This window comes from Pelodiscus sinensis, chromosome 23, assembly GCF_052426305.1.
Source record: "Pelodiscus sinensis isolate ZL-2025 chromosome 23, ASM5242630v1, whole genome shotgun sequence".
NCBI lineage: Eukaryota > Metazoa > Chordata > Testudines > Trionychidae > Pelodiscus > Pelodiscus sinensis.
The window spans coordinates 6,704,239-6,731,822 of record NC_143074.1 but is presented as its reverse complement, the minus strand read 5'-3'; the positions used below and the strand labels follow the sequence as shown (position 1 = coordinate 6,731,822).

Genomic DNA, 27,584 nt, shown 5'->3' with positions numbered 1-27,584 from the left:
TTATTTATTTATTATTTGAGATAAAAAGCAGAAGGCAGGGATGGGCAACGGGGAGCTAACAGATGGATGAAGAAATAGTCTCATGGGTAGCAAAATTAGCCGGAAAGATCTAAACCTCCAAAGGTCCCCTCTCACCCCAATAGCTTCGAAAAGGGCCTTCTCCCCACAGCGCACAGAGCTCCTAAGCGGGGCCTGCTTTTCTCATCTCCTTGAAGGCATCGTTTATGGGGAAAACAGAATCATGTTGCTCTAGGGCTGTTCAAGGGGAGAAGTGAGTCAGGCAGAGAGCGAGGGAAGTCTCATCCATGCTGAGTGTCTCATAGAAGGAGTGGCGGGGGAGAGTGAAGGGTTGGGGATGGAGCAAGATATGGGTGTAGTTGAGGTATTAGAGCCCAGTAGCCTCAAAGCCTTGGGGATGGACAAGGTTGTCAATTCCACCGCAGTGGTGCCCAGGTCTCTGAGCAGAAGCAAGGTGCATGTAACCCCGGACCCTTGCCGTCTCCCCTGCTTGAATACAGCTGTTTTTCCTGCTCTGTGGGGTTCTGCCACCTTCCAACTCCCACCCCTCATCAGTGAATCACCCCGATCTGTGGGACAGTGAGCCTCGTGCTAGTAGGTCTGACTCACCCTTCCCGCCATGTGTTATTTCCACAGGCTTCAAAGGGGATTTTTTCTTGTTTGCCTTTTTTTCCACTTTGTTTGATGAACATTTTTCCAGGGGATGGGACGGGGGGAGAGTGAGAGTGGGCTCCTCTGGGTAATTTTCCCTCCTGCTAAATGTCAGCATCCAACACTTGGTGTCTGGGGCGGAGGGAGGGCTACAGGATTGCCAGGGGTTTTCTTTCAGGCTTTGCTGTGAGCCAAGGGATTTGGGCCGGGGGAGACAGAGCCCCAGCCGTTGGGCAGTGGTTGGATTCCATAGAGGGGAAGGAAGCGATGACATCACTCTGCCAGCTCAGAGACGCTCACCGCCAGGCACACGCTCCCTCATTAGCACGGGTCTTGGAGCAGCTGTGGAATCCATTCCCCACTTGGCTTAATCCCCCAGTGCTCGCTCCGGGAATCTCTCTCCCCTCTCCTCCCTTCAGTGGTGAGATATTACCGGCTCCCTGGCTGCCACCCATCTCCACAGGACCGGGCAGCTGTCTGAGAGAGACTGGTGTTGCTGGGATTCTGCGCACGCACAGAGGGCTGCAGTGACTCAGCCAGAGGCGACACGCGTGGGTGGGTGAGGTTCTGTGACCTGCCCTGTGCAGCTGGTCCGACTAGACCAGTGGTTTTCAAGTGAGCGTCAGTGAACCCCTAGAGTTCCTCAGACTGTGTCTAAGAGGTGCACATGTTACCATAGAACAGTGGTTTTCAGTCTATGCCCTGTGGACCTGGGGGAGTCTGCAACTGTGTCTAGGTTTTCCAAAGGGGCCCACACCCCCATTTTAGATATTTACTGATCCGCAAATTAAAAAAGCTATTGGAATAGATGATCATTAAGGTTCCTCCTGACCTTGAAGTGTATGATTCTGTGGGACAGTTAGGAGTCAGACAACTCAGACAGCCCACGATGTGAAAGCCACCTGCACCTTCCTCTCTCGGGGAAGCAGACTCCCAGGTAGCGCAACATAGTGGGACAGCCACCCTCCCAGCTACCCCCTCTGAACATAGACCCTCCTCCTATAGTCACTCTGGGTGCCAGAAATTGGCTTCCACAGCTCAGGCTGCATTCCTACCTCTGCCAATGTCCTGCCATGGTATCATGCTGCTTAACCACCCGGTGCCTCAATCCATCCATCTGTAGAATGAGGTGAATGATACTCATGAGCCAGGCATGATGGCAGAGAATACAGACTGGCTTGCAATCAGGAACTATGGGTTCTCATCCCAGCTGCTCTGCAGTGTTAGCACATCATTTTTCCATTCCCCTCTCCCACTTTGTCCTCTCTATTTAGCTTAGAGGCTCTAAAATTAGGGATTGCCTCTTACACTCACATTGCCAGAGAGTTTAAGGCCAGAAAAGATCACTAGATCGTCTGGTCTTACCTGCCTAACACAGGCCACCAGCGACACTCCGTGTTGGTGCACATAACAAATTCAATGTGGTGGAGGTGGGATTACGGGTTTGCAGTGTGGAAGGGAGATCAGGACTGGGGCAGAGGGTGGGGGCTCTGGGCTAGGGCACGGAATGAGGGATTTGGACTGTAGGCTGGCTTAAAAGCTGGCTCCCCCCAGCTCCAGCTCCGTGGGAGGGGGAGCGAGCTCAGCAGCAGCATTCCAACTTTGAAATGTACAAGAGTCCCTACTGGGGTTCTTGTACATTTTGAAGGTGGAATGCCATGCTAGTCCTTATTGACTAATCTAATAGTCGATGGAAATCCCATTGACTATTCGATTTGTTAATTAATCAAAATTTAGGCTGTGTCTACACTACAAAGAAAAGCCAGAAAAACATATGCAAATTGCAAACCACAATTTGCGTATCTTTTTCCGCTTTTCTTTCAGAAGTGGCTTTTCCGAAATTTGGCACATCTACACCGTGCCAAATTTCGGAAAAACCTTCTCTTTCAGCACATCCCTTCTTTCTCGTACAATGAGGTTTACAGGGATGGCGAAAGAACACGTCCGCTTTTCAGATTTTTTTTTCAGGAAAGCGGATGTGTTCCTTGGACGCAGCATAGCGCTTCTGGGACACCTCCGGGGTATCCCGGAAAAGAGCTGCAGTGCAGACGTAGCCTTAACATCCCTACTTGTGCAGTGCTTTGAAGTCTTTGTATTGCAAACACCATGGCTATGTCCATACTACATCCCTCCGGCGACAGAGGGATGTAGTCTAGACATACCCCATATGAACATGAAGTATTAGCTTTGAATGAGTCAAGTGCTCAAGAGTTAGCATGGCAGTGTCTATTTCAGTGGAAACAGTAATGGCTTAGAGAACGTCCTGAGAGAGTCAACGGCAAGGAGAGGACCAGAATAGAAGAACTTCCATTTGAACAGAGACTGGAAACATTGAAACTGTTCTCCACAGAGGGGAGACAAATGAGAGAGGGCAAAACCAAGAATGATCTAGAAAAGGTGATCAGGCTCTTCAAATCATCCTTTGTCATGGCACAAGAACTAGAAGACAGTTAATGAAATTATAAGGCAACACATTTAGACCTGATATGGGGAAATTTGTTTCCAGACAGGGCATAATTAGCCTGCAAAACTCACTATGTTATTTCCAGCCTGGGAGTTCTTTGTGATCCATCTGCTTCGGCTATGCAGTAATTGCTTTAATGGCACATGTAGTTGGCTGCCTAAGTCATGGTTTTTTCTCCTTGATTGGAAGACTGAAAGTTTATAAACAGGAGAATAACACATAATACATTCCCTGGTATGAATTTTCAGATAAAAAACATCTGTGATAAAATGTTAAGGTTCACCAATATTTTCTCAGATTCTCCAGTTGTCAGGATACTCCCCAATTATTGCCTCGGTTCTGCAGAGATGTACACACCTGAGTAACTGTAGGCATCGGAATAGTTCCATTGAGTTGGAAAGGCTCACCTGAGTAAGTTCAATGTGTGTAAAGGTTTCCGTGCTCAGGTTCAGTAATTCCCCAGAAATCACAGGGCACTGATTCCACACTTTTATTTATGACAGTGTTCACTACAGTCCTCTTTTTTTTCAAAATCACTCATCTGTCTGTAATAACTGATATAGCACCATTATTCCAAGTAACTCAGTGCCAGGAGATAGGTCATCAGATGGTGTAAACAAACACAGCTCCATTGACTTCAGAGCTAGGACAGTTCACACCAGCTGAAGATCTGCCCTCCTGGGTTTTCAGATGTTTAATACCCCCAAAAGGAGACCAAGGAGCTCTGTTCCCATTGAGGTAACTAAATAAGAGCCAGATTTTAAAAAATGCTGGTAATCTAGCCCTGGTTACGAGTGCTGAGTCCTTCTGAAAACTCTGGTCTGTGACATTCTCACCAGTACACTTCATATGCCAGCATCTGACGATATCACCTAAGTGCATTCAGAATAAAACAGTGCTGGACAAAGAGCTGCTGTTTTAAATTGGTCTGTGCTGACAGTCGTGAACTAAGGTGCATGATTAGTTCAAGCCAGTCCCTGGCACTGAGCCCTGAAGTGTACGAAGGGGCCAGAAGCAGGGGAAGGCAACTATGATGCTACAGAATTCATTTTCTGATATCGCAGAGCTACAAAAGGTCCAATTACCCAAAAAGTGCAGGCAAGTGAAGCGTAGAGCAAGAGATTGCTTTTTGGCATCAGTTTACAGTGATTTGATCTGACAAATTACCTAGGGCAATCGTGTTTTTAGAGACTAATTATACTGTCTGAAAATGTCTTTCTAGGAAATGCTCCCCCCCCCACTTGAGATCTGAGGGCAGCATGCATGTGTGTAGGGGAGGATGTTTGTAAAAGCTACAGATTCAATGCTGCACTTGCTTGTACCCCATCAGTGAGGTCCCATAGAGTGTTAATTCAGTGGCGACTTTGGTCTTGAAGAGCTGGGCATCAGGACGTGTGGCCAGTGGAGCTGAAAATGAGCGATTGGCAGCATGGTGGTTGGAAGGCTTTCTCTTCCTCCTTTGCTGGATTAAAGGCCCCATTTGCATTCTGCAGTAGGCAAGGTGCTATGCTAGACCCAGTGGCAGAATTCAGCCAGGGCTGGCTTTCTAGCCACTAGATTTCCTCTCAGTTCAAGATGGAGTCCTTGTGCCCCTAGGTAAAAGCTCGTCCACTCTACATTTTGGCACCCACCAGCCAGCTGGAACCACCCAACTCCCTAGACAGACAGAGCTAAGATGTATGGGGCTGTCCATCAGTCCAAACTTCATAAATGAGCTTGAGGAAGCCTCTGTATAAAAGAAGCATGAGAGCAAGGGTCTGAACCAAACCCATCTTAGCAGATTTGTGACCTTTTGGGAGCAATTTTATAATGAACTCTCACAAGATTTTAAGCTCCTGAAAGTAGAGACTGTCTCTTTGTTGTGGGTGTGTACAGACCCTTATTGCAAGGGGCAGAGGCCTGTAGATGACCAGCTAATGCCCAGCTGATGCCCAGCTCTTCAGGGACAAAGTCACCACTCTATGCTCAGTGCTCCAGAAATAGAAATAATAACAATACCAATAAGTAATATATACACACATAGTAAGAAACAGTCCCTCAAAGAGCTTAGGGTCTAACTAGACAAGACCAAGGATGGGAGAAAGGAAGTGCTGTTATGCCCATTTAATTAATGGGGAACTGGAGCATAGAGAGATTCTCTGATTTATCCAAAGTCACAGTCTTACATAGCTTCCATGTTCCACCTTAGAAGTGGCTACATCACAGGTGTGAGTAAGGCGATTCCGTGATATATAGCGTGAAAAGCACTTGGAGCTATTTTGGGACATAGGGACCAATTTCTAGACTATAGACTCTTTGGAGCAGGGACCCAGTCTTCCTGGCTATGTCTAGACTGGCATGATTTTCCGCAAATGCTTTTAACGGAAAAGTTTTCCGTTAAAAGCATTTGCGGAAAAGAGTGTCTAGATTGGCATGAACGCTTTTCTGCAAAAGCACTTTTTGCGGAAAAGCGTCCGTGCCAATCTAGACGCGCTTTTCCGCAAAAAAGCCCCAATCGCCATTTTCGTGATCGGGGCTTTTTTGTGCAAAAAAAATATGAGCTGTCTACACTGGCCCTTTTGCGCAAAAGCTTTGCCCGAACGGGAGCAGCATAGTATTTCCGCAAGAAGCACTGATATCAGACAGTAGGAAGTCATTGTTCTTGCGGAAATTCTAGCTGCCAGTGTAGACAGCTGGCAAGTTTTTCCACAAGAGCAGCTGCTTTTGCGGAAAAACTTGTCGGTCTAGATGCAGCCACCGTGTGTGGCAGTGGGGACTGGCACATTTTGGACATTACTGAAATATAAAGAAGAGCTAATCATTTTTTGGTGAATTTACTTTGTGCACTGTGGCATGGGAGGGGAAGGAAGGCTCTGACCTCCAGTCTCAGTGAGTGGGACACAGTTTGATTGGCATGACCAAGGGTTAGACTCTGTACATCAGAGCAGCTCTGTAGCTCCATTGACTGAAGTATCAGAACATTTGTCATGGCTCAATCTGGGACATCGAGTGTAGGTAATGAGAGCCGGATAGCAGAATAAAGTCTGTAAGAACATGTCTCTGTAACTCCCAGAGACAAACTTGTGCGGTCTCAATTTCCCTGAGAGAGAGAGACAAAAAAAGGTAGCTGCCACCCCCAAGTGTCACTTAGAATTAAAAAAGAAATAAAAAGAAATAGCCCTTTTTACAGGGAAGAAACCACTTGGAATTTCTTCCCTGTGGCAAAACTCTCCCTCCCCCAACCTCCATTCTGCTAGGAATAGGGAAAACAAACAGAGATAATCTGCAGAGGCAGTGGGACTCTGCTTCTCCCAGATAATGTGGTTTCACTTAGGCACATATGTTTAAGAACACAAAAATGAACCAATACTAGTTAACAACACAAAAAGAAAACACTTTTATTATTAAAACAAGACTACTGTTGCAAGCATTGTAAATGACTGGGTGTTAAAAACCATGGATTGAAATAGACTCAGGGATTCTCCCTGAACTATAATTCTTAGTTACAGGAGAGAAGAGAAAAACAATTAACCATCTCAGACATGATTTCCAAACCCCCAAACAAGGAAAACATTAAAACCTGATGGGCTATCTAAACTTTTACATATTTTAATGAATTCAAGGAGTCTGTTCCTGGGAGATTTCCATCTCTCCTGCTCCATACCTGCTGGGAAAACTGCTGCTTGACTCCAAACAAAGAAAAAAACCCTCTCTCATTTGAAATTTCTTATCTGCATTTCATTGGCTGAATGCCCAAAGCCCACTCCCTTAGGTACAGAGCCTCGAGGTTAGCTTCGCCTTTTCCTCGCTCTCCAGGTAAGTCAAACTTTCCCATGCAGCTCCTTTTCATGACAACATCAATTTACCTGACTGAGGATCCAGCCATGCATCTTCAAGAGATACCCCACCTCATAGACTCATAGACTTTAAGGTCAGAAGGGACCATTATGATCATCTAGTCTGACCCCCTGCACAGTGCAGGCCACAAAATCTCACCCAGCCCTCCTAGAATAATCCTCTCACCTATATCTCAGATATTGAAGCCTTCAAATACTTTGAAGACCCCAAGATGCAGAGAATCCTCTAGCTGTGATCTGTACCCCATGCTACAGAGGAAGGCGAAAAACCTCCAGGGCATCTGCCAATCTACCATGGAGGAAAATTCCTTCCCGACCCCAAATATGGCGATCAGCTAAACCCTGAGCATGTGGGCAAGACTCATCAGCCAGACACCCAGAAAGTTCTCTATAGTAACTCCTATCATCCCTCTATTGACCTATTTCCCACTGATAATGAATGGTGAATTAGTTACCAAGATCATGTTATCTCATCAAACCATCCCCTTCATAAACCCATCTAGTTTAATCTTGAAACCAGATAGATCTTTTGCCCCCACTACTTCCCTTGAAAGGCCGTTCCAGAACTTCACTCCTCTAATGGTTAGAAACCTTCGTCTAATCTCAAGTCTAAACTTCCTACTAGCCAGCTTATATCCATTTGTTCTTGTGTCCACATTGGTATTAAACTTAAATAATTCCTCTCCCTCCCTGGTATTTATCCCTCTAATATATTTAAAAAGTGCAATCATGTCCCCCCTCAGCCTTCTTTTGGTTAAAGTAAACAAACCAAGCTCCTTGAGTCTCCTTTCATAAGACAGGTTTTCCATTCCTCGGATCATCCTAGTGGCCCTTCTTTGTACCTGTTCCAGTTTGAATTCATCCTTCTTAAACATGGGAGACCAGAATTGCACACAGTATTCCAAATGGGGTCTCACCAATGCCTTGTATAATGGCACTAACGCTTCCTTATCCCTACTGGAAATACCTCGCCTAATACATCCCAAGATCGTATTAGCCTTTTTCACGGCCATGTCACAATGGCGGCTCATAGTCTTTCTATAATCAACAAGGACTCCGAGGTCCTTCTCCTCCTCCGTTACTTACAACTGATGTGTCCCCAGCTTATAACTAAAATTCTTGTTATTAATCCCTAAATGAATAACCTTACACTTCTCACTATTAAATTTCATCCTATTGGTATCACTCCAATTTACAAGATCATCCAGATCTTCCTGTATGATATCCCGATCCTTTTCTGAATTGGCAATAGCTCCCAACTTTGTGTCATCTGCAAATTTTATTAGGACACTTCCACTTTTGGTGCCAAGATCAGCAATAAAAAGATTAAATAAAATTGGCCCCAAAACTGATCCCTGAGGAACTCCGCTAGTAACCTTCCTCCAACCTGACAGTTCACCTTTCAGTATGACCCGCTGTAGTCTCCCCTTTAACCAGTTGCTTATCCACCTCTCAACTTTCATATTAATCCCTATCTTTTCCAATTTAACCAATAATTCCCCATGTGGTACTTTATCAAATGCCTTACTAAAGTCGAGGTAGATTAGATCCACTGCATTTCCTTTATCTAAAAAATCTGTTACTTTCTCAAAAAAGTAGATCAGGTTGGTTTGGCACGATCTACCTTTTGTAAAACCATGTTGTAATTTGTCCCTCACGTGAGCGACGTGATCGGGACAGAGCTGATTGAACTGAGATGTAGCCAGGCTCCCGAAGGACAGCCCTGGACTTGCACTCATCATCTATCACTCCGAACAGACCAATGCTCATGCTTCTAGACTTGCTCTCCTCTCTGTGCCTAATGCCTCGAGGGCAGACCCTGGTGGGAAAGAGGGTGTGAAGAGGACCCAGAAAAACAAGGTGAATTTAGAGGCCTCTCTGCATCAGGTGTTTCTTGCAATCAGAGAATAAAGCCAGGCAGGAGCAATGTAGACTCAACTCTCTTCACCCCTGCTTCCCTCGGCACCACTCTGGAGGGCACCGGCAACAAGGGAAATCCCAACAGGGCCCGGCCTGCCTCCTCTCTGCACCGCCATTTGTGCCCATCTGGGCTTCTGACATTCTATTCTGTTTTTCTTTCCTTGAAACCAGCAAATTGGGAGCTGCCGCACAGGCTTGTGCCTGTTCCCCATTATAGCTCCACTGAGGCTGTAACACGAGACCGTCTGCGCCATACCCACACATATATTTATTTATCCATACAGACTCTCCCCTTGCTTCCATTAAGTTAGGCAGAAAAGGTTAATCTTTCTTCAGCTGAAGCTTCAAAACTAAGCAAACTAAATAAAATGCGATTTTTAAAGGACTTTTCTTTCCTTGTCTTTGTTTTTTAACCACTAAGCACCAGATTGAGTTGAGGTCACAGTGAGAAATGGCAGAAGAGTAAATTAAAAACAGGTTGAAAGAAAAAAAGAAAGAGAGAAAGAAAGAAAATCACACTCGGAGGAGAGTGCCTGGTTAGATCATAGGGGCTGGTTTAATCTAGGCCAATAAACAAGCTGTCAGGCCTGACTGACAAAGGAACATCTAAGTTCTCCACATTTTCTTTCTAGGAATTGCAGCAGACAGTTCCAATAGCATCCACTCCCTCTTCTTCATCTCCCTCCTGTGCTGCCATGCCACATTGGGGCTGCTTGTGCCGGAAAGCTGAACCACAGCACCCAGGACTAAATCTTTGTCCAAAGGAGCCAGGCTGAGTCACCCTCTCCCCATACTTTATATGCTGCTGTTCTCACAAGGACGTGGCTTCTGGGAATGGAGGGCAACCTGGTTAAACAGGCATGTGTTCCCTTTGGCAAAAAGGCTTCCACATTTCCCCACAGGAATCTCAGTTCCAGATTCTCCTCTTTCTTAGTTTGGCTCTGCACAAATCCCAGCCTATGACCGTGAAGCTTCTTGTGATTTACACAGCTGTCATTAAGAGGAGAATTAGGCTGACAGTGCTGATTTAGTGCTCACCAGGACATATGAATGGTGGCCTTCTTGCTGCTAGGCCAGGAGACCATGAGTCCAAGTCTCCAAATGGGGATGCTGACTCTGGTACAGGGTGTGATGGTCTTCATTTGAGGCATCAAACTGAGTTCCTCTCTAAGGTCTGGCCTGGGTGGAGTTAGAGATCCTGGGACACTTTTAGGCCATGCCTGTACTTACCCACGGATCAACACTCATGGTCAATTTTCTGGCATTCAGTATTGCAGCTCTAGTAAGGATCCGCTAACTTGAATGCCAAGGGTGCTCTCGCTGACACTGGTACTCCTGCTCCTCATGAGGAGAAAGGGAAGTAAATGGGAGTGTTCGAGCTAGGGAGGCAAATCAGGCAAACCAGCTTCCGTTCCTACTCCACCCACATCGCTAGGCACTTGTCTGGCTATCAGTCAGTGCGGTGCACTTTGTCAGTGATTATTTTCAGGCTGGTTATTTCTGAGGATGGGTTTCAGGCCTGTACGCAGGAATTTCGGGGAAGAGGGATGCTTTTTTTTGGAAATGTGGACCTCATTTTTTTTTAAATATAAAGTTCAAAATAGTGACACAATGAGTGTGCGTAAGAGAGGCTAATGAAAACATTGAGTGATTGGTAAAATGATTTTGTTATAACATTACTAAACATTTATATAGCAGGAAAGGTTTTATAGAACCAACCTTCTGGGGTCTTGCTGTAATATCGTAAGTGAAAAATAATATTCCAAAATATTCCAGTCTTCATCCACAGAACTTTTCAGTTAAGAGTGTTTATAGACTACTAGTAGTGAAATAGATGTTAGGTCCCTCGACGCCTGTGGGACACCCAGCCAGGCCCAATTATAGTAGGACTGGGGCAGAACCAGCCCGTTTGGTTGGGCTGTGGCTGCGGCAGCGGCAGCCTGGCCCAAGCTGTCGGAGGAGCCGGTGGCTGCCCTGATCCTCCTTGGCCCAGCTCTACCCTTGGCCTCACTCCTGGGGAAAGGGAGAGGGGAGTAATCAGCCTCAGTCTTCCTCAGTCTTCCCCAGGCTGGAGGGGAGGGGCAGAGGCTGGGGCAATGCGCTGTCTTAGCCTTCCCTGGGATGCACTTAGTTCGGATTAACTTTAAACTGCTGCGTGTAGCCGTGGGCAGTTCGTTCGAACTAAGGGGGATTTAAAAATGGCGCCCGGACGGGAACATGCAAATAAAGCCTGGGATATTTAAATCACGGGCTTCATTTGCAACTCCGGTTGCCTGATTTGCCTACCTAGCTCGAATTAACGAGCTAGTGTAGACATACCCTCAGAGTTATTGTTTCAGGCTTTCGGTTGTCATCCCTCCATCAATTTATACCTGGTCTGCTTTGTCAAGGCCATTCCTGTAACCTGAAGCACTGGTGTGGTGGCTACCATAGCAGGGGTTTACTTAAAAAACAAGAAATAATCGGGTAGCACTTTAAAGACTAACAAAACATGTAGATGGTATCATGAGCTTTCGTGGGCACAACCCATTTCTTCAGATGACCAGAGTGCTGGAAGTCCGGAACCAAGAATAAATAAGGATAGTGGGGGAGAGGGGGAAAATTGGAGGAGGGAGAAAAAAGGACATTGGGTAGATAAGTTTCAAAGGGACAGCCGAGCCAGTCTGTAACAGGAAAAACTTAAAAAACAACAAATAGTCAGTCAGCACCTCAAAGAATACATAGTTAAAAGAGGCTGGTAAGAACCATTAGTTTGCACTAGGAAAGGAAGAGTACTAACACCAGATTCTACGCAGACATTGGCACCTTCATTGTTTGGTTTGTTGATAATGTGCGAGCCATCCGATATCACGATTTAGACCATTTGCATGAGAGTTAAACTTGAGAATGAAGTGGAGTTCCAATCCTTCTCTTGTGGAATTGGTGTGAAACAAAACAGCAACTTGTAGATCCCTTGATGAGGGTCCAAGGAGGTTAAAGTTTCCCCAATGGCAGGGATTGAACCTCCAAGAGCTACAGTTGGAAGCTGGTAGTGAGTGAGCTAAAGCTCTGCAGGTAGTACTGCTACCTAGTCCTCTTTGGTGGAGTGCCATAGATGGGGCCTACACACACTCATCATGGTTACCATACAAAAAGGTTTGATTTTCAGTGAAAGCAGAGTCTCTGAAGCACAACTCTGCAGCAAAGGGATATTCCGTGGCAAGTTCTGTGTCGGTGAAGCCTGGAAGATGCAGGACTGATCAGCGCAATTCTCACGCAACTATCTATCTTCCAACTTTCATGTCCATGCACTAGGTCACGAGACCTAGGCTCGGTATGCATCTCTGCCACAAATGCATCTCTCTCTGCCTCAGTTCCTCTGGCACATCTAGGGAACATTAATGTTCCCCTGCCCCAGAGGGGTGTTGTGGTGGTAAATTCATTGCTGTTAGCACGGAGCTCAGATAGTGCACTGGTGGGGCCCAGAGAAGGCAACTAGGCAGTTAAAGATGGGTCAGATTTTGAGAAGTGTTCAGCACCTGATGTTTTGGGCTCTTTAGAAAAATCCAGATGTGTATTTTGGTATCTGTGGGGGTGCTGTGCTGGTCTCAGATCCACCCCGCAGTGCCTATAGGAGCTATACTGGACTCCTGCCTGGAACATCATGTCAGAACCCAGGCCATACTTTGGCTTTCCTGGGTCACCACAAGGGAATCCTGGCCAGCATGGGAATCTCCTGCAGGGGGCATGCAACATGGGTTAAAAGATCCCTGCCTATCTCATGGCAGGGCAGGGTCTATAAGGAGAGGCAAGCTGAGGGAGGAAGGTGTGTTCTCTTTCTCACTTGTGGCTTGAGGCAGGGAAATGCTTTGGGGGGGATTTAACCAGCATTTTCAATGGAGATGAATGTTTTAATTTGTTATGTTTTGCCCATTGTTCAAAGACCCTTAAAAAGGCCTCAGGTGTGGAGCTTGCTTTCCTTCCCTTGCCGGAGAAAGAGCCTACCAGCCTTTGGAGCACTAAAGGACTTATCTGCTCTGCCCCATTGTGTGCATATATGAAGCCCCCTCATCTCATTTTGAATGCAAGTGCTTCGAAAAATTGCTGCCTAGGCACAACTGTATTTTCCTAAAACTCCACCACTGCCCAATGACATCTAAACAGATAGCGAGGGATTATTGTTTTGAGTCAGGAGAGTTTTGGCTGGGCAGCGATAATCTCTCTTGTGCCCAAACATTTTGTATTTTTGTATTCTGGTACACTGGACTCGCTATAACGAGCTGCGTCAAGTCAACCCCAAACACCTTCTGTTTATCCTCAAGTAACCTGCCACCTGGTATTCAGAACGGGACCCTTCACGACATCAGCAGACAACAACTCTGTGATGATGGACAGTCACTGGTGGTAACCATGCCTTTATGCCCAGGTGCATTGTGTCTGATCAGCGGTACAAGGCATCTGGTCTCAGAGAACAAGGTCTAAGTTAAGCAGCAATGACAACACAATTAAATGAGGTGAACACTGAGATCGTGAGTAGTAATATAGGAATTGCCAAACTGGACCAGACCTGTGGTATGTCTACTCCTGTGTCCTGTCCTGCTTTTGTCATAATCTTGTGCCAGATGCTTCAGAGGAAGTCATAAGAACCCCACAAAAGACAGATGTGGGCTAATCTGCCCTCTACATTAAGTCTCTTCCTGATCTCTAATAGTTATAGATGATTTAAGCCCTGAAGGATGTAAGTTAATACACAAAATCCTCTTCTGCAAAAAGAATCGGAAGAGAATATGCAAATGAGAGCACGAGATTTGCAAATGAATGCTTCATTTGCATTTCCGATTCCAAAAAAACAGACAGTGTAGATGTAGCTTCAATGTGAATGCATTACCTTGGCTTAGAGCCCCACGAAGTACTGAGGAGTGATTACTTTGAATGACTCTGGATAATAGTTATTTCACAATAGCAGCAGTGCAGCATCCGTACAACCACTATTTCGAAATAACTATTTTGAAAAAAGCATTATTCCTCATGGAAAGCAGGAGTTATTGTTTTGAAATAACCAGCCCCTTATTTTGAAATAACGGGCTTGGTAGTGTGGATGCTCTGCTTGTTATTTCAAAAAAAGGGGGATGTAGAGCAGGGCTGATACAAAATCCAAATGATAACTCTCTTTGCACTAATAAATAACCGTCTATAAGTGAAAGCAGTTTGGAGTCAGGCCCTAGAAGTGTAATTAAAGGAATGCTATTGATTTAAATTGGGTGATGTTGTATAAGTTGAGTGTATAGTAGTAAAAAAATAAGCTTTACCAAATTATTATTTATTATTTTCATTTATAATAAAAATGATTGCTTTAAAAGAAGCACTCATCTCCCTGTGGTGTTTGAACAGCAATGCTGCGGCCTTTAGGCCCTGGCAGGGAGAGGGTCTGCGAATGGAAAGTCATTGCTTTTTGTCCAGCCTGAGAGAAATGGCATCAAATAAAGAGCATAATCATGACAAGAAGGTTCCATTTGTAAGAATTCCTTCAGTCCTGCTATCCCCAGGTGTTCGTAGTAGCTAAGGTGAGGAAACCTGCTGGACTGTGACAGGTGGGCTACATCTACACTGGCATGATTTTCGGGAAATGCTTTTAATGGAAAAGTTTTCAATTAAAAACATTTTTGGAAAAGCGCGTCTAGATTGGCACGGACGCTTTTCCACAAAACCACTTTTTGCAGAAAAGCGTCCGTGGCCAATCTAGACGCGCTTTTGCGCAAAAAAGCCCCGATCGCCATTTTCACGATCGGGGCTTTTTTGCGGAAAACAAATCTCAGCTGTCTACACTGGCCCTTTTGTGCAAAAGTTTTTCGGAAAAAGACTTTTGCCCTAACGGGAGCAGCATAGTATTTCCGCAAAAACACTGACAATCTTACATGAGATCGTCAGTGCTTCTGTGGAAATTCAAGCGGCCAGTGTAGACAGCTGACAAGTTTTTCCAGAAAAGTGGCTGCTTTTCCGGAAAAAGTGGCCAGTCTAGACACAGCCGTGGTGTTTTGAAATGGTGGTGTCACTTTGAAAACAGAATAAAAAACAAGAGAGAGAAAACATTGACCAAGCCACTGATTCTGTTTTCTTCCAAAGCAACTGGAAAAATGGGGGAAACATTGCCCCATTAGAGGTTCAGGGTTCAACATTTGCAGGGTCTTCCCTGGACTGGTCTGCACGTTGCCTACGTGCCCAATCCAAGCTGCGAGCCAACTTAGTCTGGATTTGCCTGACAGCGTATGGGCTCTGCAATGGGCTTGTGTACTCCAGGGACCCTGCGCTGTGTCTGGGCAATCTACCCTAAAGGAGCCAATCGTGCAACTTGCTCCTGTCTGATTGCCGGCTGGCTTGTGCTGTATTTGTGTTGCTTGCATCTTTTAGGGAAAGGCTCAGGAAAAACTGGATGCCTGGGCTGGAGATTGAGCGTGGGGTTGCTCAGCTTTATTAATCTTCCCCTTCTGCTCTTTGGCCTTCAGGAGAATCCTTGAGCTTCGCTGATGATTTGCTCTCCGGACTTGGAACTTCCTGCGTGGCAGCTGGCAGAAGCCATGGCGAGGTCCCAGAAACCAGCCTTTATTCGGTCATTTTCAAGTGCCTGGAACCGGATGGCCTATACAAGTAAGGGAATGATGGACCTGGGACAGGATGGAGAGGAGGGTTGGGAAGTAGCATAGGGTATGTCTACACTGCACAGCTATTTCAGGATAAGCTGTTCCAGAATAGTTATTCCAAAATAGCTTATTTTGAAATAGCACGTCCACACTGCAAGGAAGCCTCAAAATTAGCCCAAGGGAGGCTTCCCTAATGTAGACCTGCTATCTCGATTTACAGCCCTAAGAAGCACTGGGGAGGAATAACTCAGAATGGCTCTGGTGAGGGGCTATTTCGAAGCAGCAGCAGTGGAGCATCTACAGATGCCTTATTCGAAATAGTTATTTCAGAATAGGCATTATTCCTCATAGAATGAGGTTTACAGGTTTCAGAATAAGCCAAATTATTTCAAAATAACGGAATGACTGTGTAGATACTCACATTGTTATTTCGAAATAACGATGCAAAGTAGATGAAGCCATACAGTGTAGTTGTTCTTTAACATCTCTATTGCAGCAGTGCCTGGAGGGATGTATCCTGGCAGGGCCCCGTTGCGGCCAGTGCTGTGGTACACAGATAGGTTTGTTTGGTGCATGTGTCTTGACTATGTGTTAGAAGCTGAGACAGGTTCAGTCCATGAAACTGAGGTCCAGCTGGTCCACGTTGGACATACTTCTGCTGCTTGGATTTGGGGGTTTGGTACGATTCCATCAATGGGGAAGTGGCATGTCATCCCCCCTTTCCAATCTCGTGTGCATGACGGGATGTGGTCTGCCTCATTCTCATGAGCTGAGCCAGTGAAGGGAGGGCAAAGTAACCTGCTTTCTCTGACCAGCAAAGTTCCTAATGGACAAATGGCAGGCAGCCAGGCACGCTGATACAGCAGCCTCAGAATCATTTGCAGCTGTGCACATTGCTATTTACACATGCTCGTGTTTACTGTGGTACGGAAGGTGGCAGGTCTGAGATCGAGCTGGCGTCTGGATAACAATACCTTGAAACTTGTGCTATTGCCCTTGCCCACTCGGCTCATCTGAGCTATCAGTGGCTTTTCACACACAAGAAAATGCATGTTTCTGTTTTAACAGCAGAAGGCCACCTTTCAGAGCAGTAGTGCAGTAATTCCAACAGCAGCACGTTGAATCCTTTTCTAATACACATTAGGACCCTGTTCTCTCTTACCTCAGTAGGAATCAGCTGCAACGCCATTGGAGACAATGGAGTTACACTGGTCTGAAACCAGCATCAGGGAGATTGGAATCTGATCCTGGGGGGTGGTTCTTAAAGGCAGCTGGTGATTTTGTGTCCTTGCCAGATTCTCCCCTCTCTGTTTCCCCCTTTAGCCAGCAGAGCAGCCAGGGGTGGTATTATGAACATTGCAGCATGACTTTGAGGCCTGTGTGCTAAGCACTGTGAAAACACGCCAGGAGGGACACGTTCCACCTTGAAGTGTTTCCAATCCAAGGAGGCAAAGGAAGTGTCATTGTCTCCATTGTTACTGAGCGGGCACTGCGGTGCAGAAAGACGCGGTGACTTGTCCAAGGTCACACAGGCCTGGTTCCCATGTCGGTGCTTTAAAACCACAACACCACCTTCCTCACGCCTGTGCTTTCCATGTGCTGCATCCCCCCGGGTGGCTCAGTCAGCGTGCAGGGGAGAGAGAAACACCCCAGCCTTAGCGTCCGAGCGGCTGCAATAATTAAAACACATTTTGTAGTGAGTAATGAAACTTTTTATGGGACCACAAAGGCAGTTAACTTGAGAGCTGGCAAATGGACTGTCAACGAGAACTTTTTAAGATCTTGATTAATACTTTCCCTTCACCTCCTCCTCCTCCCTCTTCCTCCCTCCCGCCCCCCATTAAATACATTGACAACCTCCAAGGAGGGAAGAGCTTTTATTGCATAACTCTGGTGCTGTGCCGCGTCTGGGAGCAGGCTCAAAATGGTACTTGCCATTGAATAACTGTAAGTGTTTCCTTCTTAAAATATAGTTAGGTCTGTAGAATAATTATTAATATCACTGGGAATTGGGCTGTTTTGAGGAGATGCCTGGAAGAGTCTGGAACAGAGCTGGCTAATAATTTGCCTCCAGTAAAATCCAGTCACTTGCGAACTATTGGCAACTGGGTGCGTGGTTGTCAAAAGGGAGGAGCAATTCTTTTGCCCTTCCAGTCTCTGGAGAGGCTAATGTTGAGGGTAAAGCATTTAGCTTGAGCCAGGAGAATTGGGTCCCGGGTCCAACTCTGTCATAGGTGCCCTGTATGAACTGCCACGCCACCTCTGTGACTCAGTTTCCCCATTTGCAAAATAGAGGTCTGAGCCTTCCCTGCCTCCCAGACGGTGGTGTGACAATTCACCAGTATTTATAAAGGGCTGGAGGATTCTCAAGCTGAAGGTACAAAGCTTTATCATATGTCCAGCGGCATGTAGGCAAAGGGTTGTCCTCTCCTTGCGCCAAAGGCGCCTCTCTGCTGCACAACTCTGAGTCCCGTAGCAGTGGAGGTGGGCAGAGGTGGCCCTCAATCAGCACACAGCCAGCAGCATCCCTGCCAGCTCTCTCAGGCAGAGTATGTGTTCACTGGCAAGGGGTGATGTCTGGGTGGACTGGGGGAGCTGCTGCTCTGTGCAGTCTGCCTCCAGGGGAAGCTGGCCTCAGAGCTTGCTGTCTACAATACTGCTGCAGCCTTACGTGCCAAAAGCCTGATCCATGGGCTTGGAATGCAGCCAAGCATGGAAAGCAGGCGGCCTGGGGGAGATAGCAGGTGTTCTGGGAGCACAGGTGGAGTTTGAGAGGCACGTGGAGAATGGTCAGCTCCATGTATCTGCCTAAGGCTCTGCGGGGCTTGGCATCCATTTCTCAGGGTTCCCAGAATGCCACGTGCATGCGAGAACCTGCGCAGAGATGCTAGCATTTATGCATGTACACTGGTCCACACACACAGAGAAAGAGCCCGGTATTCACACGCTGGTGCATGCATACCTGAGTACACACCTGCACCTGCCAGTCACCAGAGATATTCTCATGCACTAGGTGTGTACATACACACATACACACGCACACACAAACACAAACACAAACACACTAATGACTGCTTTCTGCAGACATCCATACAGCTGCGACCCAAAGCTCAGATAGTCAGGACAGAGACACGGAAGGCTAACGCTCCACTCTGACCCCATGAAGACACAACTAAAACAAAACCCCAGGCCCCAAGTTGGGTTGATATTGATTTTTGTTACATTTGTTTGTGTGTTTGAGGGAAAATCTCTTTCTTGGAAGTCTCTAAAATGGGCAGACTCCCATTTGCAGCAATTCAGTAGGGAGCTGCGATTGATTTCAGCCCGTCAGGTGACAGCACACATGCTGTGTTGAATCCGTGCTTTTTTGAAAGGCAAACTCTTTTGCCCTCTGCATAGTTGGAAGGTATCACCTAAGGAGAGAGACAGGCCTGTAAGATCACGCGGAGCTGATCAAATCCCTAAATGTGGCTCTGACATCGGGTCCATTTGCCTTTTCCTTCTGAGTCACCTAACGCAATTAGGCGACGCTACTGACCAAAAGCTCAGCACATTCCCATCCTGAGATCATAGCCAAGGTTCAGGTTTTTAAGAAAAACAACATCTCCAAGTAAACAAGCTAATTGATTTTTCTGTGTTTGAGGTTTCTGTAATTCAAACAAATAAACTATCAAATGCAGAGCTAATTTTTACATCACTCTTCATTTTCAGTTTGACAAGAACAATTTGCCTATGCTGCTTTGCCTGCAAAACATTTGGGGTTGTGACATCAATCCTGCAGCACGAAACTGTATCATGGAAGAGCAGATATATTACACACATGCCTGCCTGTTAGCAGGCAAGTGCACCTGCACACAGATATTTGCATACAAACATGCACATGGGTGCACACTCAGAGGCATGCATGTACACACAAGTCCATCTGCAAACATGGGACAAGCCACTGAAAAATACACCGTGGTATTGCTCGTGGGTGTATTTGAAGAATACTGCATTTGATGTATGCCCCTTAAAAGAGAGAAATGAACTAAATGTACTGCTGGCAAAATGTGCCATGAGCAAGAATTCCTCTCCCCAGAGAACAGCTAGAACTTAGGCAACTCACTCACTCCTCCAAGACTGGTCTGGCAAGAGGCACCTCCATGTCTGTTCAGTCCTTGGCTGCTGCTGAGACAAAGGGGGTCATTAGTGCCAATTATACAGATGGATTTGTGATAGGGCTGAGACCTGTAACTCATTGCAGATCGCCCACTAAGTGGGAAGGGCTCTGTATTGTTTCTAGCCAAGTATCAGCCTCCCGGGCCAGCGCCCATAACCCAACCCCAGAGAGTGCACCAGCTCCCTTTACTCACCTCTACTCCTAAATGGGACTGGTTGGGTTGTCTCCTTTGGCACCCTGCAGCCTCGCTGCCCCTGCCACCAGACTCCCCTTCTCCTCTCCTTACCTAGCTGCTCTCTGAGCCCTTGGGACGCCTGTTTACTGAGCTGTGAAAGCCGCCCGCATGCAAGCGCTGTACCTGCTCGGCCGCTGGAGAGCAGGCATGCCAGCCCCGCATGTTTATTGCAGAGCGCTTGGGGAGGAGCCACTAGCTGGGGGAGAGGATGAAACCCCTTCTGGCGCGTCGATAGATCAGTTCCGTAAGGGCAGGAGCAGCTCCGGACACTCTTCCCTCCACCACAGATACTATAATGATAGATTAGATTCAATCCCAATGTTTCACTTTATTTACATTCCTGACCTAGCCTATTCATTTCCGGTGTTTGTGCCAAGAATCAGCACAAAACTTACTGGAAACAATATGGAAGTCATTAGGAGCCCCTTCAGAGCCTCTTCCTTGGAGCAGTCCTTGTGCCAAGACGGAGCCTCCAGCCTCCCGCTGAGTTTGCGTTCCCCCTCGCCACACCAGATCGGCCACCGTGGTGTGTCGCTGACCTGCCCCGAGGCCTCTCACATGTGTTAGAGAGGTCATGGGGAAAGAGGTCGCACCATGCATCATCACCTCATGGAGACAGGAACTTGGAAGCTAGAGGAAATGGCTCATTGCGTCTCTAGCTCTTGATGGGGAGCTGCGGAAGAAAGGCCAGTTCCCTTGGATGGAAATGAATTATAGCCATGTGACTAGTCAGCCCTCAGAGCAGCAATAAACTCTGCGGCCTGGGCCTGCAGCCCACAGCCAGCAAACCTTGCCTGGCCCAGAGCAGCTCTGTCTCCAGTGCAGCTAGGCTCAGCCCGTGCAACCTGTGTACGGCTTCCTGCTCTTTATACGCACCTCTCTGCACCCTGTCAGCCTGCCAAGGAGGGCGAACGCCTGCTGCTCTTCAGCAGTGGCCATTGTTGTGTGGGTGGATCGGAAAGACACGTGTGCGAGCTCATAGCCAGCAGCAGCAGATCCTCAGTGGCCCTGTCGACCCTTCAAGCGAGGAGTGGATGCCCAGCCATCATTGCTGCACTGGTTCAATAGCAGGCTCCTGCAGGCAGTGGCAAATTGTGCCAAGTCCATAATCGTGGGGTTTAGGCAGGTTTGGCTGAGCAGTGTGACCGCAGCTCTCCTGCTACCCGCCCTTGTTCCCGTCGGGCACATCTGTGTGAGCAGGGACTCACCCCAGCTCATAGTGCAGATGTAGCTGAAGACTTGGTGGAACGGGTTGAACACAGTCCTGGCTGAGCGCCTGCATGTGGACAATCATCGGGCTGCTAAACTGGCTCCTGCTATTGGATCCCATGTGCTTTCAAGTCTCTGGAGTCGGCGCAGCATCCATCACTGTCCCTTTATCAAGCCTTTGACACATACACCTGGAGTACTGACGCCCTGCGTGGCACCTTTCGCAGGAGGTGGGATCCTCAAATCCTCTGTCCTGGGCCCAAGATCAGCACTGACTTCTCAAGTCACCCCAGTAGCGTATTCATGCCGCCTTCAGAGCATGACCCGCACTGGCATTCTGGGCTGCAGTCCCACCCTTCCGGGGGGCAAGTAACATACGAACGTTGTAAAGGCAAAGGCACGTCTGGACCACACACATTTCACCCAGAGCCCATATCAGCAGTGGGGGCAAAGGCTGTGATTCCCTGCCCGAAGTGATGGGCTCACGTCAGCACTCGTCAAGGGAGCTCATTGCAAATAGCAGCACAGTTTTGGTAGCCTGAGCAGCCATGGCACAGGCTGGTTGCCCTGAGTCCAACCTGCCTGAGCCCTGTGGGGACGTACAGGGGGCAGCTAGCCCAAACCACTCTTCAATCTGCCACAGAAGGAAGTTTTGAGCTACTGTGACGAGCACCAGCATGAGTGGGTCCATTCAAGCGGGGAATCACGCTTCCAGCTCCAAGTGAAGACATAACGGCACACTCAGCACAAGAGATCTATGGAAAAATAATAAACATCTGCACACAAAACCCTCCTCTAGGTTCTTCACCCTTAGAATCATAGAATCCCAGGGCTGGAAGAGCCCTCAGGAGGTTGTCGAGTCCAGCCCCCTGTCCAAAGCAGGACCCATCCCAACTCAATCATCCCAGCCAGGGCTTTGTCAAGCTGGGACTTAAAAATCTCTAGGGATGGAGATTCCACCTCCTCAGGGAACCCATCCCAGTGCTTCACCACCCTCCTAGTGAAATAGTTTTTCCTAATATCCAGCCTAGACCTCTCCTATTGTAACTTGAGATCATTGCTCCTCATTCTGTCATCTGCCATCAAAGAGAACAGCCTCTCTTCATCCTCTTTGGAACCCCCCTTCAGGTAGTTGAAGGCTGCTTTCAAATCCCTCCTCAATCTTCTCTTCTTTAGATAAATAAGCCCAAATCCTTATTGAGAGCTGATAGAGTCTTAGCCTGCATCTACACTGGCATGATTTTGCGCAAATACTTTTAATGGAAATGTTTTTCTGTTAAAAATATATGCGCAAGAGAGCGTCTATACTGGCATGTGCTTTTGCGCAAAAGCATCCGTGCCAGTGTAGACGCTCTCTTGCGCAAGAAAGCTCCGATGGCCATTTTATCCATCAGGCTTTCTTGCGCAATAAATTAACGTTGCTGTCTACACTGGCCCTCTACACTGGCTTATTCCTGAGTGGGAGCATCAGAGTATTTGCGCAAGAACCACTGATTTTGTACATTACAAAGTCAGTGTTCTTGCACAAATACTCGTGGCCAGTGTAGACAGGCGGCAAGATTTTGCGCAAAATCTTGCCAATGTAGACACAGCCTTAGCGTCTTCTATGGAGGTCAGTAATCTTCTGTTCTCTCTCATCTCCCACTCTCATCTTTTGGTGTTGGTTTGCTCACCCTTGCTAGAGAGTCTCTTAAGCAGCAGTTTCTAACACCTTTGTCTTCTCCTCCTGTGCCTCTGTCTCCTCTTTCTCCAGTCTCACTGTGTTTGTCACAACAGACAGTCATTCACAAGTCCATAGTCTTTTGCCAGTTGTCACCCCTTGGACTTGGCTAAAACAGAAACAGCTCTGTTGTGCCTCCACTGGATACATGGTCAGCTCTGGAGACTAGGGATGTAAAATGGTGTTTAATCAGTTAATAGATTAGTTGATTAGTTGATAAAGGGGGAAACTGCAGAGCTGCAGCGGAGATAGCTCCTGGCCCCAAGAGCTAACCCCCCAGAGGTTCTTCCTACATTTAAAAGACTGAAGTGCAGCAGGTGGCATGAGCTGGGACAGCTGATTCCTGCTTTGCACCTAGTCCCCTGCTACCCCTCTGCCTCCCTTGCCCCCCCTGCAAAGATGGTGCTGTTGGGGGAACTGGCTTTTAAGCCAGCTCCCCTCAGCACTGGCTCCTGCTCTCACCCTTGCTGCCTGTTTCTGATAGAGGCAGCAAGGTGAGGGGATGTAACTAGTTGCGTCACTAGTTGACTATCCAGTAAGCATATGCTTATCAGGTTGTCGACTAGTAACTTACATCCCTACTGGACACCGGGTGTTATTTACTAAGTGTCGCTGATTGAGCTAGGTGACAGGAATATGTAGGGGCTAAGTCCAGCTCTCAATCGACGGGCGTCCACATTGCCTACTAAAATATTACTGCAATGAGCATTAATGGAAGAAGGGCCCAGGACTGAATGGACCATGGGGCCTGACATCCCCTCTCACTGGTAAAGAAGATGCCCCCCAGGTTGGGGAGAAGGTTGGGCTGCCATTGCCTGGACTGTCCATATCATAATGACTCCCAGAGGCAACTTCCAAGCCTTGCTTCTTTCATTAGCATTAAAGGATTCAGAAATGGAGACTGTGTGAAAGAAAGGAAGGTGCTTCCCTCCATACCAGGACAACCAACAGGCTGGGCTGCTTCCCTCTTCTCTCCCCACCCGTCACTCTGCCTCTTGAGGATGGACTTGTCCTGTCCAGCCATAGCGGGGTCGTCTCACTAGAGGCCCCATCCCTGTGTCTCAGCATGCATGGGTAGCAGTGCAGCCTCCCCAAAGCAAGACCTTTTTCCAGTATTACCTGGACTTTAATGAAGTTCAGATTCAGCGCTCGTCTTCCCTGCAGCTGGGTAGTATGGCATGCTATGGAAGAGGCAGTGTAGTGTAGTGGTTAGGGTGCTGGCTCAGGAGACATAGCTTCTGACCCCAGATTTGCTGTGTGATCTTCAGATAATTGTTTCCTAGCTCTGACGAAGTGTGTCTTTGCCCACGAAAGCTTGTGCTCCAACACTTCAGATAGTCTATAAGGTGCCACAGGACTCCTCGCCGCTTTTGCAGATTCTGACTAACACGGCTACCCCTCTGATACTTGTTTCCTAGCTCGTTCCCTTTCCTGTGCCTGTCTTCTCTTTTAACTTGTAAGATCCTCTGGTTGCCTCTGAGTGCCCCTGACTTGGACAGCTGGGCAGGTCTTGTCTCCTTTGGGAAAGGCAAAATTTCTGTCCTTCCCGCCCTCCCTCCCCCATTTCTGGCTATATCCCACACTGTAAACAGAGCAAGCATTATAGATTCCCCCCACGCCCAGCCTCTTTCCAACCTTTCCTCAAGATGTCAGGAATGAAATAACATTCTTTGCATTTTTGTTATGAAGCTCCTGGCATCTGATCTGTAGACCCCCAGCCATCTTGGGGCTTATTTGCATGGGTCCATTGGGGTCGGCTGGAGGAGGGAAGTGAGATAGGAAAGTTGTGGGAGGAACGGGGAGGAGGTGGAATCCTCACATCATGGTGTAAGATACTGCACACGGGGAGATAAAAATGATGATTCTGCCTGGAAATGTTAATAGGAAGAGGGGTGAGGGAGATGTTGATAGGCTGATGGGGAATTGGCCTTTATTGGTTGCCTCTCTTTCCCATTGCAGATTTACTAACCCTCTTCCTCTGTGTGCTCGAAGATTATTTTCAGTTTTCTGAGCATGTAGTAACCTACTATCAGTAAATAGGTTTTTTCTAAGCTTATCTCTCTGATTTCAGCGGAAGAGACAGTGCAAGAGACCCAGGGAGCTGCAGAAATAAACACAGAGATGTTACTGGCTTTGCTCTGGGTCTAAGTCAGCAAAAGCTTCTTTGTGCTCCTAAGTCCCACACATTTGCCTTTCTGTTGATTCTCTGAACTGTACAGCACCTTTCTCCTAGAGATCTTAATGCCCAGGACAAATGTTACTTAACTCTCAGAGTAGCTCTGAGGTTTGATCTCCCCACCCCTTTACGGAATATGTGTAACTCACTCATTTTTCAGGTGCATACTGCAGTGGAGAGCTGGCTCCCTACACAGCTGGGAAGTGGTATTTGTATTAGCCATTTCACAGGTGGGAAAATTGAGGCAGACAGGAAGGTAGTCACTTCCTGAGCTTACCCAGCAATCTGAGTGCAAGGCTCAGAATAGAACGCAGGTGTCCTCTGGTATAGCCACAGGACTGCCCCACCCCCTTTCCTACCAATCATTTCTCCTCCCTGCTTCCCCACTCCAGTAAAGCAGTGTGGTGATGTGCTAGGCTAGGCCAGGTCCCCTGCCTGCAAGAGAGAGAGAGTCTGAGAGCTGTATGGAGAATCCCAGCAACATTTTGCCAGCACCTTTCCATAGTTCAGGGCTACTCAACACGCATGCCTATGGGCCGCCTGTTTGTTTGTGGTCCACAGTGCGGTTTGGGTTTACACAGGGCTCAACACACGGCCCATGAGTGGGATCCTTTGAACTTGGCCTCCATTGGGAACGTGCTCCATAATGGCGAATCAATATAATGGCCATCTGTTGATATGCATTTTAATAGTTAAATTCCTAGACTGTCATTGCTCATTAAAAGTGCTGTCCTGTGGGTGGAAATCAGGTAAGTACTGCATTTTATTAATATCAGCAGAACTGACTTAAATGGGACCTGCATGTTGTGTAGTCTTGCCTTAATCTTTGTATTCATGCCTGTCAGTGTGAAATAACCTATTTGCATACATTTGCATATATATTTGCATGTATATGCAACCACACTTAAGTTGCAGCCCTCGGCATATGCTATGAGTATCATTGTGACCCCCGGGGCTTTCAAAGTTGAGTAGCCCTACCGTAGTAGATGGTTTCTCCAGCTTCATCATTTCCATTACCTTAGTAGGGACAACATCTGTGTCCTCAAGGGGCTTATGTGGAGGAGATCCAGCCTGCTCTGATGCCCTGAACCCTCCAGACAGGAACACTCTGTTTTGCTTTCAGCCTTTTTCCCCGCTCCTGGCAAAGCCAGTCCCTTGGTGAAGGGAATGGTGAGAGGGGCCCCACTCCAGCCAGTGTCCCACCTATTCCTATAGGAAAGGAACATTTTGTAAGGCCAGTTCTTTCCAGCTGAAGTTATAGACGCTATAAACTCTTTCTGAGGCCACTGAGGGAGTCTGACCTAAATGGTGCTCGGTAAAGGCTGGCAAGGGATAAATCGCGCCTGTAAGACAGAGACATAGTACTGTCTTGTGGTTGGAACGGAGGGCCTGGGAGTCACCCTTTGGGTCCTGGATTCTATTTCCAGCCCTGCTGTTGACTCACCGCATCCCCTGACCTCCTCATTTCCCTTTCTGTAAGATGGGTGGTGATCTGGCTGTGGTGAGTCGTTGCTCAGGGTTGGTAAAATGCTTGGCCAGTTTAGAATGGAAGTTTCTAGAAAAGTCCAGCCTGTTGTTTACAGCTTGCTGCTGCTCTCCAGGGAATGCTCGGCTGGTCCTCACCCCTGACCCTTCCAACGGCTCATCAGGAGGTGTTAAAAATGACTCCAGTTTTTAACAGGATTTTTCCACCCAGGGGGAACTTCAGACCCAGGGCTCTTTGTCTCTGCAGCAACAACCTCTATACATAAACATGCTGCTGATGAGGATGGGTCTGGATGCACTACAATTTCCAGATGCCCAGCACACACAATTAGGGATGGACTTGCAGACAGCACACAGCTCCAGTTGGGGCCTCTAAGGGAACGTCTCCTTTTCAACACTATTTTGGGATACCCGAGTATCCCAAAGTATCTATTCTGCATCTTTATTATTTAGGATGGAATAATATTTTGGGCTCGCTATTCTGATGTCCCTGCAAACCTCATTCTACGAGGAGTAAGGGACGTTTCAGAATAGCACTTTATTTCAAAATATGGTGCTGTGTAGACAGTGCCAAATGACGAAATCATAGAATCATAGAACCATAGAACTATAGAGCTGGAAGAGACCTCAGAAGGTCATCAAGTCCAGCCCCCTGCCCAAAGCAGGACCAATACCAACTAAATCAACCCAGCCAGGGCTTTGTCAAGCCAAGACTTAAAAATCTCTAGGGATGGAGACTCCACTACTTCCCTAGGTAACCCATTCGAGTGCTTCACCACTCTCCTAGGGAAATAGTTTTTCCTAATATCCAACCTGGACTTCTCCGACCGCAACTTGAGACCATTGCTCCTTGTTCTGCCATCTGTCACTACTGAGAACAGCCTCTCTCCATCCTCTTTGGAACCTCCCTTAAGGAAGTTGAAGGCTGCCATCAAATCCCCCCTCACTCTTTGCTTCTGCAGACTAAACAGACCCAACTCCCTCAGCCTCTCCTCGTAGGTCATATGTTCCAGCCCCCTAAACATTTTGGTTGCCCTCTGCTGGACCCTCCCCAATGCATACACATCCTTTTTGTAGTGGGGGGGCCCAGAACT

At 47.3% G+C, this 27,584-nt stretch overlaps 1 protein-coding gene and 1 long non-coding RNA gene across 5 annotated transcripts in view; one reads left to right on the top strand and one right to left on the bottom strand.

Annotated features, from left to right (window-relative positions):
* The window catches only part of ASTN2 (astrotactin 2), a 733,588-nt gene that overhangs the window by 643,721 nt on the left and 62,283 nt on the right, over positions 1–27,584 (top strand). For all 4 annotated transcript variants that reach the window (XM_075905850.2, XM_075905849.2, XM_075905851.2 and 1 more), the window contains one exon: positions 15,372–15,513. In XM_075905850.2, coding sequence (XP_075761965.1) covers positions 15,372–15,513 — 142 coding nt within the window. The remainder of the gene's footprint in view (positions 1–15,371; positions 15,514–27,584) is intronic.
* Positions 18,672–20,185, bottom strand: LOC112545460 (uncharacterized). Its single transcript, XR_003088924.3, has 3 exons — positions 20,024–20,185; positions 19,612–19,670; positions 18,672–18,919 (listed from the first exon to the last, which is right to left on the bottom strand). It is a non-coding gene; the product is annotated as an uncharacterized LOC112545460 (long non-coding RNA).